This window comes from Sinocyclocheilus grahami, unplaced genomic scaffold (assembly GCF_001515645.1).
Source record: "Sinocyclocheilus grahami isolate Dianchi unplaced genomic scaffold, SAMN03320097.WGS_v1.1 scaffold305.1, whole genome shotgun sequence".
In the NCBI taxonomy this organism is placed as follows: Eukaryota; Metazoa; Chordata; class Actinopteri; order Cypriniformes; family Cyprinidae; genus Sinocyclocheilus; species Sinocyclocheilus grahami.
In genome coordinates this window covers 150,613-163,714 of record NW_015505484.1, presented here as the reverse complement: position 1 = coordinate 163,714, position 13,102 = coordinate 150,613, and the positions used below count along the sequence as shown (strand labels likewise).

Sequence of the window (13,102 nt, the reverse complement as noted above, 5' to 3'; positions counted from 1 at the left end):
GAAACATCTTTTCCCCTTTTTTTTTTTTTTTTTTTTTTACTAAAACTGCCTATTAGCCAAGAAAGACTGTCTGACCATCATGACAAATCATAGTTTGATTGACATAATATTGGCATCTAACATGGTTATTTTAGTTAACTAAAATAGTATAACTAAAATTCCATTAAATATTACATTAAATAAAACAAAAGCTAAATAAAATACTAAAACTAAAATTAAATTAAAAAAAACATTTTATTTCAGTTAGCTGAAATAGTTGCCTTGAAATGAAAAATATAATGAAATTATACCTATGTCATACCCATGTTATTATACAAATTTGTGTCCTCATAAACCACATAAACATGCACACACACACACGGAGAAAAAAAAGACGGGAAAAAAACTCATTTAAAATATTAATAAAAACTACTATCTCGATGCTAAAATAACACTGGAGTGTAAAACTAAATTCCAAGTAGTCTTAACCAAAATAATAAATGGACTTCAGGCAAAAAATACAATGCTAGAAGTATAAAATATGACTACTTTAAATAACTACCAGCACCAACATCCTCATTTGACCTCCTAATAAACTAGAGATGATAAATAACCCTTAATTGCCCAGGGTGACAGAAGTGACAGAGGTGACAGAGGTGATTCAGCATCCGATGAATCCTCCAGGCCAAGCCAATCAGAGTTTGATTAATGAGTCTGAAATTATGGGATGGTGTGACATCTGTGTCACATGTTGCCATGGAAGTAGAGCGACGAGCATCTGCTGTGTAAACTCACCAGCAACGCTTCTGTCTTACACTTCTTGATCACACTCAAACGCAAATGCTGTGAGACAGAGAAATACTAATGGCCACTTACACGTGTTTTCATTACAAATAGCATACACTGCATTAATGCAGGGTCTTTCCTAGTCACAGAAATCATTAGAAATATTACACTGGCTGCCAGGATGTAAAATGGCAGTTAGCAGACACTTAGGTACACAAATAGGGTACTTTGGTGTCCCATTACATTTTTTAAGCATTAGATATGACAAGGATATTATGTTATAAATAAATATATAATGAAATAAATAATAGATTACCTAGCATAAAAAGCAGTTTTGAAAATGTCAAATGTCTGTACACTGTCTGTATCTACAAATAAAATCACAAGATTAACATCATAATTTAATACAATACAATACAATAAAAACAACAACAATAATAATAATAATAATAATAATAGTCCTTAAAATTGAGACACCCAAGAATGAAAGTTATTCGGACAAGAAGATAATTCCTTTCCCATCCTTTCCTTTCCTTTTCTTTCTACAAACAACTGCACAGCAAGCTGAACTATTTAACCATTAAGTCACTGTAAATGAATAATAATAATAAATTAAGATTATGAAAAAAGATTAATTCTGATTTTTAAAACAGATTTTTGTACCCTATGTGTGGAAAGTGTCAGTAGGAGGAAATAAACCAATTCACTTCAATCCTGAAAGCCTGAAACACACTTCAGTTCATTGCTGTTGAATGCTATTTTTTCCAAACCTATTGCTCTTCCAGACGCTTTCGAGAAAACCTTCAATCAGTTAGGGGTTTCCTGCATCTCATTCAATAGCTGTCTGTATTCTACAAGATGCATTGAGATTGCAATCAAAAGGAGAGAGCGAACAATCATAATGGATTCTATATTGAGCTTGCATCTTAGCCTTGCTGTCCTTCAACATGGTAATATATATGAGATGGGAACAACATAATGGCCTCTGTTTCTCTCTCTGGAACTCTCCATGGTGCTGATGTGCAGAAGTAGAAGTGCAATAAAAGTCTGCAACATACAGCATACTTCACTAAAATGCAGGATAGTATAGTTTAATACAGGTATACAGGACACCATGGTACCATTTCAAAGCCCAATCTAAACTTTGGGTACAAACTCAGCCAATTTGTCATTTTTGACTTAAATTACTCCTACAGTCAAACTTCTCATCTCAACAGTCTGCCCTTCCAGCATTTTGTTCTACCTTGTGTGAGTGATTTTGCTGTGCAATCCATCTGTATTTTCTGGGTCAATGCAGCCTGCAGAGAGTGTGACAGCAAGCAACTTTTCTCAAGCAGACACGGAGGACCATCAGCGCTTTTACTGTGTTACGCCCTGTAGGCCTAGAGAGAGAGACAAACTGAGTAGCAGGAGGTGCTTACAGGGAGGTCATGGCCATTCTAGAGGGATTCATTTAATATGTTTGTAAAACTGCTGCCAGTTTCATCAATGAAGTGGATAAATTGTAGCAACATCTGCCTTAAACATAGATTACAGAAATAATCCCTTAAATACATAAAGAGATTTGCAAAGCCCTCTTAACATTCTGTGCATACAATGGCATTCAAACCTTATGCAAACAAATAAATACATTGTTTGCATGTATGACAAATTAATACTTTCTGTAGATCAAAAATGGCCCAAAATGATTTATTATTGGGATACTATCAAGAAGAGAAAAATCATTGTCGTAAATATCCCTCATGGTAAATATTATTTATTGTTTATAAAAAGATATAGAATAGCACAGATACACTACAATTTATTCAACAGTAAACAATGGTGTTCACAGGTAAAGTCACTTTACAATTCCATTTAGTAAACTGTTTGTTCATTTATTTAACTCTTTACAGCCATTAATTCTCAAGTGAGCAATCTGTAGCATTTTAATAATTTAATAATTTAAATGAATTAATAATTGTATTTATCATTTAAATATAATTGAACACTCAATTGATAATATTTTTGTTATAATCTACTTATTTGAATTATTTTTAATTGTTATGAAAAATAAAAATGAAAGAAAAAGAAAAAAATCTATATCTTGTAAAAAAAATTTTTTTTTTTAAATCTATTGATATCAATTTTAAGTCCAAAGTTGTCTTAGATTCACCCATCATCATATGATTCATCAGTGACTTTTTAAATGAAGCTTCTTGCTATAAAATGGCTGAAAAGTGACTAATGGCTATGCCACTTTCACTTTTCATTTTTTTCTTTTTTTGAGATTATATTGCATCTCAAAGGGAAAAAAAACTTGGGTACTTCAGTGCTGTTCTAGGTCACAATCTTCCTTTTCTCTCACACTGAATAGCTTCACTTTGGGCATTATTGAAAGTCCCTGAAATAGACTTGCTGTCTTGCACTTGGCCTTGTTTTCTCAAAGCTTTGATAATATAATTTGATAGTGCAGGAAAATCATTCAAATTTACTGGAAACACACACACACACGCGCGCACACACACACACACACACACACACACACACACACACACACACACACACACACACACACATACACACACACACACATGCAAATTCAAATTCGATTAGAAAATTCTCCCTTGAGTCTGAGAATGCATTCTTCTGTTGTCTTTCCAATGAATTTACAGAGTCAAAGCAAACATACCTCTTATTTTTTATTAGCATTTATAACAGTTTTGCACTGGACTGGCATAGACTGTCAACAGTATATAAAAGCCAAGACAACACAACCAATATTGGTTGCAATCATATCCATTATGATGAGTCTTAATCAATAAAGAGTTCAATACAAAGAGCAAGAAAATAATATCATTCAGACTCCATCACTGGGAGTGGCATCTATTAGCGGACGCCATATTTTTTGGAGAGGAGAGAGATGATGGACTGCTCTTTTCTAACTGCACTAGACTTCTTCTTTCCATCAGGATCGATTATCTTCCACCATCTCCTGCACTCCTACATACTCGTATTCTCTTACTACAAACACACACACACACACACACACACACACACACAAATGCAATGGCACAGGCCATTAGCGCCAATCATGGCAGCTTGTTTGTAACTGAACCTGAAGGAACAAACGACAGTGTTTGGAGCCAGGTGTTGAGAGGTTTACTTAGAATAGAACTGATGGGAGCAAATGTATCATGAAAATAACAGAGAGCTCGCTGAAGCATGTGGACACCCCCTTATAATGAATGCCTTTGGCTTTTTCAGCTACATGTATAACGACTATGTACATAAAATCAAGCAAACAGCCATGCAACAACTCATATAGACCAACATTAATAGAAAAAAATGGAAAAATGAGGCATACATCTCATGTTCCAGCATCAGAATTCTCAAGCCTGTGAAATGAACTGTATAGTACTGTTCAAAAGTTTGAAGTTATTAATATTTTAATATTTTAATATAAGTCTCTTATGCTCACCAAGGCTGCATTTAATTGATCAAAAGCTGTTTTCTATTTTAATATATTTTAAAATATAATTTATTCCTGTGACGGCAAAGCTGAATTTTCAGCAGCCATTATTCCAGTTTTCAGTGTCACTGAAAGAAGAAACAAGAAAATCAAGAAACATTTATTTTTTATCAATGTTCAAAATAGTTATTTTTGTGGAAACTGTGATGCATTCTTTGATGAATATAAAGTCCAAAAGAACAGCATTTATTTGAAATAGAAATCCAACAATATAAATGTCTATATAGTCACTTTTGACGAAGTAAATGTATCCTTGTTGAATAAAAGTATTACTTTCAATCAGTACAGTATCAGAACAGTATATATTCAAATTCTCTACTCACTAAATCCAGTAAACCATAAATGAATCAAAATTGCATATAAACCATAGTGCCACGCACCTCTCACCAGCTTGTTTACATCACACCCGATGCCATTTCACTGCCCTTCACCATAACTTGTGCATCATGTAACCGCCATGTCCTTCATAAACACATGTGAGCACAAAATATCCTCTCTTCTCAATCTCAACCAGACACATCTTATACAAACTCTCTTTTGGACGGTTTGAAGAATTTGTCGATGGTTACAAAATCTCATTATGTCATATTTCGTCTTTCCCTGTTTCTCCACTAGCACATCTCAACGTGCGTATAATTGACTATAATCCATTGTAACATGTTCTTACCGATCCTCCTGTCAGATCCCGTGTGCGAAATTCACAGGAGGAGAATAAACAGCAATTGGTCTTTTAGGAAGAGCCCAGTGCTACAGGACAGTCCGATTGTCTGGCGGTCAGGAAACTTGAGCTCTGGAGGCTGGCATGGGATGGCCGCCAACACCACCAGCAATTACCCAACAAACACTGCTTCCAGAAAGATGATGTCATCATTACAATCGCCATGCCTCTCTATCATTTCAGTTTCTACTAAGAAGTAAATTTCAACATAACCTCAGGAACAATTGCCTAAATAGAGCCATGCTGTTCTGGACCTATTGAAAAAGTTCACGGTTTTGTTTTTAACCATCTGTAACAGCCATTAATTTTAGAATCCATTAAGAAGATCCAGCTGTAATGATGCTCGGCACTACATCACCATGATTCACCTTCTAGCTAAACAGAAACTAAAAGGCAATTAAAATGCAAATGATGGGGTAAAAGAAGATTTCCCAGAATTTGTCCCTAAATTTCAGCCTGAAGTGTGACAACGTTTGCATTGTAAACACACAAAATTATGTTTCTAGAGAAAGGAGGTACACTGTAAAAAATTTATTATTTTCGAAGTTGTAAATAAAACAAAGATTACTTCAAACTTCAAAATCATTACTACTAATTAATTTCACATTTAAAGGGATAGTTCATGTAACTAGTTCAAGTAATGACATGTTCAAGGCCCAAAAATGTAGTAGGGACATCGTTTAAATAGTCCATGTGATATCAGTGGTTCAACTGTTAATTTAATGAAGCTACAAGAATACATTTTGTGTGAAAAATAATTACGTTATTCAAAATTTCTTGTCATTCTACTCTGCACATTCACGCATGTTAAAACCTAATACGCATGCATCATGGTAGTGTCATGAACGTGCATCAAAATCGGAAGAGAGGAAATTGTTGAATAAAGTCATTCTTTTTGTTTTCTTTGCGCACAAAAAGTATTCTCGTTGCTTCATAAAATTACGGTTGAACCTCTGATGTCACATGGACTATTTTAACGATGTTCTTTACCATGTTTCGGGGCCTTGAATGTATCAGGTCCATTGCTGTCTATGCAGGGTCAGAAAGCTCTCGGAGTTCATCAAAAATATCTAAATTTATGTTCCCAAGATGAATGAAGGTCTTACGGGTTTGTAACGGCATGAGGGTGAGAAATTAATGACAGAATTTTTGGGTGAACTATCCCTTTAATTCAATGTGTTGCTCACCATTTATTGATTGGTTTGTGAAAATTACAAGCAGTTTCGGAGTGAAAATTATTTCTGCACCAATTGTACATTTTAAATATTCAAGAAAACACAAATTAGGTCTTACGGGTTTGTAACGGCATGAGGGTGAGAAATTAATGACAGAATTTTTGGGTGAACTATCCCTTTAATTCAATGTGTTGCTCACCATTTCTTGATTTGGTTTGTGAAAATTACAAGCAGTTTCGGAGTGAAAATTATTTCTGCACCAATTTTACATTTTAAATATTCAAGAAAACACAAATGAATACATTTGAATCAGGCTTCAGTATCCTGGTCTGAAACAAGCCCAGCAGGACTACAAGAGCAGATTCTGTTTCCTTTATCTCCCTCTAATCATTCCCAGACTCTCCAGGATGAGTCCTACTTCCATTCATCACTTTGACAGATAGACCTTGTTCCCCTGTTCATCACCACTGACGGACATAATTAAATTCGGAGGACGGGAAGAGGTCTACGACTCCAAATTGAAACTGTAAAACATGGAAATTCCAATTTGTGAAAGTCAGTTTGGAACATGGTGTACGAATACTGAAAAGAGGCTTCGATATAGCTAATAGCAGTATATCTCATAGAAGGTAATAATAAAAATGCAGAGAAATGGAATCATTGCTTAGATTCTTAAATCCAAGTCTGAAGACCCTCTTGGTAACCATAGGAACCATGTGAGGAGGCAACAAACACACAGCTGAGTCCTAATTTAGAAGGGAGGGAATACCATTCACCATTGGCAACAACCCACATGGTGGCTCATTTTCACACCATAGGGAGGCTTTAAAGGGATAGGTCACCCAAAAATTGCATCATCATTTCCTCGACTTCACGTTGTTCCAAACCCATATGCTGTTATTTTTTATCCAGCGGACCAGAAAAGTACAGCTTTGTGTGAAGAAGAAATATGGTGCCTTTAGAAGTGTCATATCAGGTTGGATGTCAATGACGTCAAATGCCCCACGAATGAACATCATTGATGTCAAGCTTTATCCTACGCCTTTTCTAGGCAGAAACTGATCTGACAACTAAGGGAGGGCAAGATTTTTAGAAAACAAAATTGAAATTCAGGTCTCTCACAAAACTATTGTATGACTCCAGAAGACTTTCAAGAGTCATATGAACAGTTCCACGATGTTTTTGCCCTTTCTGGAGCCTGACAGACTATAAACTGTTGTTAAATTTCCTATTCTGAGGATTCTTCACTCATAAAATAAAAAAATAAAATAAATAAAATACAGGTTTAGAACAATGTGAGGGGTTGTAACGCAGCTTCCATTAGTGTCATCTGATATTTTATTTAGGATTTTCTTTTGTTTCTTGTATGTTTTTTATTTTTGTTTCTTTAGTATTTTCCAGTGCTAATTGGTAAAGTAGGAAACTTAAAGGGGTCATCGGATGCCCATTTTCCACAAGTTGATATGATTTTTTAGGGTCCTAATGAAAAGTCTGCAACATAGTTTGGTTAACATTTCTCAATGGTAGTGTAAAAAACACCTTTTTTACCCTGTCAAAAACAGCTCTTTTCAGAGCAAGTAGTTTTGTAGCATTTTCCTTTAAATGTTAATGAGCTATGCTGACCCCGCCCCTCTCTTCCGAGCTGCTCTCTGAGGGACTGTTTACTTTCATTCATCGTGAAACTTACTAATTAGCACATTATTAGGAAAGGCGATTTGCAAAGATTCATTAAAAAGCCTTAAACTCACTTCTTCTGTAGCTGAAGCTGGATCATGAATGATTCGCGCGAACATAGATGCATTTATGTAGATCGGGGGCGCATTCCCTTCACAAACAAACGTAATCCCCTGCATCTTCAGCGGCTCAGATGTCGGGAGTAAATGACGAGTGCTATGTTCATTATTACATCCAACAACAGAACACCTCAATTGCGTAGGAGACATTCTTATCTAAATCCGCTCCGGCGGTGAAACAATGGAGGACTGATGACAGCTCACTCAGAGCGGGTCTAAGACACCAGTCCAGTCTGTGCTGAAACGCTACTGTCAATCAAACTATCGTGGGAGGGGCCTGTTTTTATGACGTCACACAGACAAGCATCTGAGATCGGCTCGATTTGAGAAAGGGGTAAAGATTTTAGTAAATTTTAAAAAACCACTGGGTGTATTTTTATCATTATAGGTTGGTTGTACACACACTGCCAATACACATTTCAGTTCAAACAGCTTGTAAAAGTGCATGTAACATCTGATGACCCCTTTAAGGATAATCAAGCATGTTTATTGCATATTCTTTCATTACAATTCAGCATTAGGTTGTAAAAAGAGATTTTTTTGAGTTGTAAATAAGATTATTCTAGTGAGTTTTACAAGAAAAACCTTTTTCCGTTTTTTTCTACTTCAAAATTTTATGTTTAATTCAATGTGTTATTTGCCATTTCCCTGTAACTGTTTGTGAAATTTACTAGCAATTACTGAATGAAAATGGTTTCCACAACACATTTTTTATTTTAAAACAACAACAGATCATAAAGTGTCCCACTTTACCTGTATTCACCCTAAATAAAAGTCATGAACGATTTCAAGCCACTATTTTCTTTTCTGCAGCTATTTGATGTGGCTTTACCCAATTTCTGGAGCTTTCCATCTTATGAAGATGAGTAAATAATGGCAGAACTTTCATGATGTATACTATTAGCATATTGAAGATGCTTTATGCGATTCTTTGTTTTTGAGTGCAATTTTAAATATACCTTGTCATGAACCAAAGGTTAGGCTCTTCCTCATTTACCAGTCATTATATTCTTAATTAGCTGCTCACTACACACACACACACCCACACCCACACCCACACCTCCCTGGAGGTTGATAGTGTCCTGCTTGTCCAATCAGAAATGGCTACCTGTGCATCAGTAACCCAGTCTTACACCTCCACCTCTCACCTTTGGCATGCCAGTCAGTGGACATGTGGAGAGGCCAATTGAGTCATTTTGTTTGCTTTCACCCGGTGTATGAACCGAAATAATAAGACAATCTTATATAGATAGTTAGAAAACAATAAAATGATCAGTCTACGAGTATTTCCCTGTACAAATGTGATCAAATATCATTCAAAACGCTTCTAACACAAGATCTCATTCTAGCGGCTCTTCATAGTGATGAGTATTTTGCGTATCACCACAGAATGTGACAGCACACTACGTGCATTAAAAACATCAACATAAGATACAGATACAGATAAATAAGCCTACCTGAGTCAAAATGAGAGCTCAGCGCAAAACTAGGGTTGAAAAACGACGCAGACATGACCAGCAGTGTTACAGTGCCTGACATGCTGAAGATAACGTGAAAGTCCAGAAACGATGCTTCTGATGTTAAATAAGAGAGTTTATTTTCTGTCCAAACATATCATTTTCTCGCTCCTCCATGTTATAGAGCCAAAACAGGGGAATAGCCAGATAAATCCACTGGTGGATTTATGGATGGGTCTCACCGCAAGCCATCGGCGAGTTCATTTGAATCTTCTCTGGTCATTCTCGTAGAGAGGGTCTCTGCGGTGGGTTCTGCTGCTTCTCTGCACCAAATGAAGCGAACGTCCTGTGGAGCATTCCTTGCGTTCCGACTGAAGGAGAAAACCCAAGGCGAATTCTGGCTTTCGTTTTAATTGATTGATTTAAGCTCAACTGAAAGTGTTTGTTAAAACGCCCGACGGGAGCTGTTCAGTGCTGAACGACACAGCGCCATCTTGCTCACCGCGATTCCTCCACAGCATCTCAGGCGGACTGCTTCTGCTGGAATCCGCTGAGGGGAGGAGTTTGCGCCACAAGCGCAGCGGTGACTGACGCTAACATTTAACCAAGAAATAAAACACTTCTTTTATGGTACATTACAATTCGCGGAACTGTTTGATTGGTCACAACTTTTTAATGATGAGAGTCATGGGGAAACACCTGGATTCTTGCATAATTGCTAGCAGTGCCGATCATAGACTTCTGGGGGCCCTACGCAAAACTGTGTCTTCCCCAATTTCTTCCCCATTCTTCCCCATTATTGTGGTTTCAAAGAACAAGAGATACCCGGAATTTATACTGTAGGGATTGTCATTTAATGAAACTCAAACGTAAATATTCTAATATTTTGAGATACTGGATTTTTGACTTCAATGAGCTGTTAGCTCTAATCATCAAAATGAAAACAAACAAAAAACTTTTGAAATGTTTTACTTGCATGTAATGAATCTAGAATATATGAAAGTTTCACTTTTTGAAATAAGTTACAAAAAACAAACAAAAAAAACTTTTTCACGATATTCAATTTTTTTTTGAGATGCACATATATATATATTATAAGAAGAAGAAATTAGCATAAAATGGTTCCTGAAGAATCATGTGACACTGAAGACTGAAGTAACGGCTGATGAAAATGTGGCTTTGCCATCACAGGAATAAATTATATTTGTAAATATATCAAACATTTAAACTGTCAAAAAATAAGAAAATTAAAAACAGGCTTTACTCTTGGAAAAGCACAACAGATCTTCGAAAACAACACAGACACAGAGGCTTAAAATAAGTCTAGCACAAGATAAAAGATATAATATCATCAAAGTCAATACACTTCAGCAGCATTCCCCTTTAAAGACTATGTTCTGTTTCCAAATCTGAAGACATGAACGCATATGCCCTTACACTGTGTTTGGTTGTCATAATAAACAGGAAGCTGGTCCAGAGGCTAGAGTCATAATGTCAAGCATTCTGTTTGTCTGAGACAACATGTCACTCTGTCAATGTTGCCGTGGAAACGCAGTAGATAGTGAGTGTGTTCATACAGTGCTGAGATGAATGTTAAAAGCACCTTTCTTTTTTCGCTCTCCCACTTTTTCTCACACTCGCACGCACTGCTGAAATCTGCCTCTGTTCACATGCCTGCAGGTAAAAAACAGAAAACCATGAGTTTCTATGCTTTTTTCCCTCTCTTTTTTAGCCTTTGTGCCTTTTTATGTAGAGGATCATAGAATAGAAACATGAAAATGGAGCGAGAGAGAGAGAGAGAGAGGGGGGAAATGGGATCAGGACATGACCCATACTGGATTCAAGCTTGCACCAATGATGAATGTCACAAACACGAACAAAAAAAATTATATATTGTCTGATCTCACTGACGATTAATGTCACAAACATATATATATATCTCACAAATTTTTGCTGCATATTTTTATCCAGAGGTTTCAAGAGACTTTTTAAAAAAAATCTTACTGATCCTACACTTTTGAATAGTAGTGTACATACATTGATACTTTTTTTTTTTACAAAACCATTTTCAATCATCTGGGAATTTAGATAAAACGTTTTTAAGCTCATGAGAAACGGATACAACTGTTGGTGCACGCTAAAAAAATTAGGCATTTAACCCAACCGCTGGGTCAAAACAACCCAATTGCTGGGTTTGTCCCTATTTTACCCAGCACTGGGTTGTATTTAACCCAGCATTTTTTAGAGTGTATGTGCATTTACTTGCTATCTAAATAGTCATTCTGGCTATGAGTGCATTGAAGCTGAAACACAACCTCTTAAAGGGTGCTCAGACAGGAGACTTCCCTCCAAAATTGCATTAGTTACTGGCTAGTCTCATTGACTGAGATATTAACAGTGTATAAGTGGGAGAGACCAAGAGTGAAGGCAAGAGGAAGTGTGAGCATAGTTTATCCACAAGAGATTTATCAGGAATCCCAAAGAACATACTAAAGCATTAGACTATACTGAATCATGAACATTTTAGCTACATGACCCCCAGTTTAGAATCAGATGTAAATAATACCACACAAGGGGAAATGAGCAGATGTTTCTTAATTGATCTGGGAGTCCAGTATGGTCTTAAATATCCAGAGCAGACTAAATAGCCTCAACCAACAAAAAATGCCTGCAGAAGTTAAGTCTCCACCAGGGAGCCATAATCCCAGAATAATGTTAACATCAAATAATTAGACTTGAGCTCAAATAATTAAACACAACATTAGCCTCTTCTGAACCACATGAGCTGAAGGGCTCGACCTTAACACACAACTTTCATTAACACAGCACACACCAATAACACCCACATGAGCTTAAACCTATACAGTGTCCTTGGCACCCTTGGAAAATATTAGCAAAACAAGCTGTGAAAAAATGTCTTTACTGTTTATCATCTTGGTGTTTTATTAAAGTACCTCTGTTTTTCCATTGGATACCATCACTGTGCCATGCTAATTTCTTTATGCTCTCATGAAATGAGTATACCATTTATAGTCTTACAAAGCTAATCAGTACGATAGCTGCATGTTTCTGAGAACTAAATAACAGTGAAGTGATAATGTAAGTGACACAATGAATACAGTCAATTAGCATGTACAATGAAAATGAAACCGTGCTGGCAAGATATGTGTATTATGAATGTAAATATTTTCATGATGACTTTGAAAACATTTTATCACATGGAGGTGCACAACATACAATACCATTAAAAAAATACTTTGGCCGTACTATGGTACAGTAATGGCATCAAATGGTAATACTGTTGTGCTCTGTTACACACTTCCATTCAAAAGTTTGGGGTCAGGAAGATTTTATTATTTTTTTAAACGTAGTTCTTCTATTTAGCAACGATGCAGTAAAATGATCAAAAGTAAAAAGTCTTACGTATAAAAATATTACGTAAACTTATTTACCAAAAAACAAAAATACAAATTTACTATTTATAAAAGAAGCTCAACAGAAAGGTACAGTTTCCACAAAAATATTAAGCAGCACAAATGTTTTCAACACTGACGATAATAATAAGAAATGCTTCTTCTGAATATTACTGAATTTATAATTAAATAAATACAACCTTGGTATAAGAGACTTAAGGGTTCAAAATAGTTAACAAATCTTACCAATACCAAACTTTTCTAAGATCTCAA

General features: G+C 35.9%; 1 protein-coding gene across 1 annotated transcript in view; it reads right to left on the bottom strand.

The window, feature by feature from the left end:
• The window catches only part of LOC107601421 (serine/threonine-protein kinase LMTK1-like), a 58,066-nt gene extending 48,114 nt beyond the window's left edge, over positions 1–9,952 (bottom strand). Inside the window, exon 1 of the mRNA XM_016293584.1 lies at positions 9,417–9,952. Coding sequence (XP_016149070.1) covers positions 9,417–9,498 — 82 coding nt within the window. The 5' untranslated portion in view covers positions 9,499–9,952. The remainder of the gene's footprint in view (positions 1–9,416) is intronic.
• Positions 9,953–13,102: the final 3,150 nt, after the last annotated feature.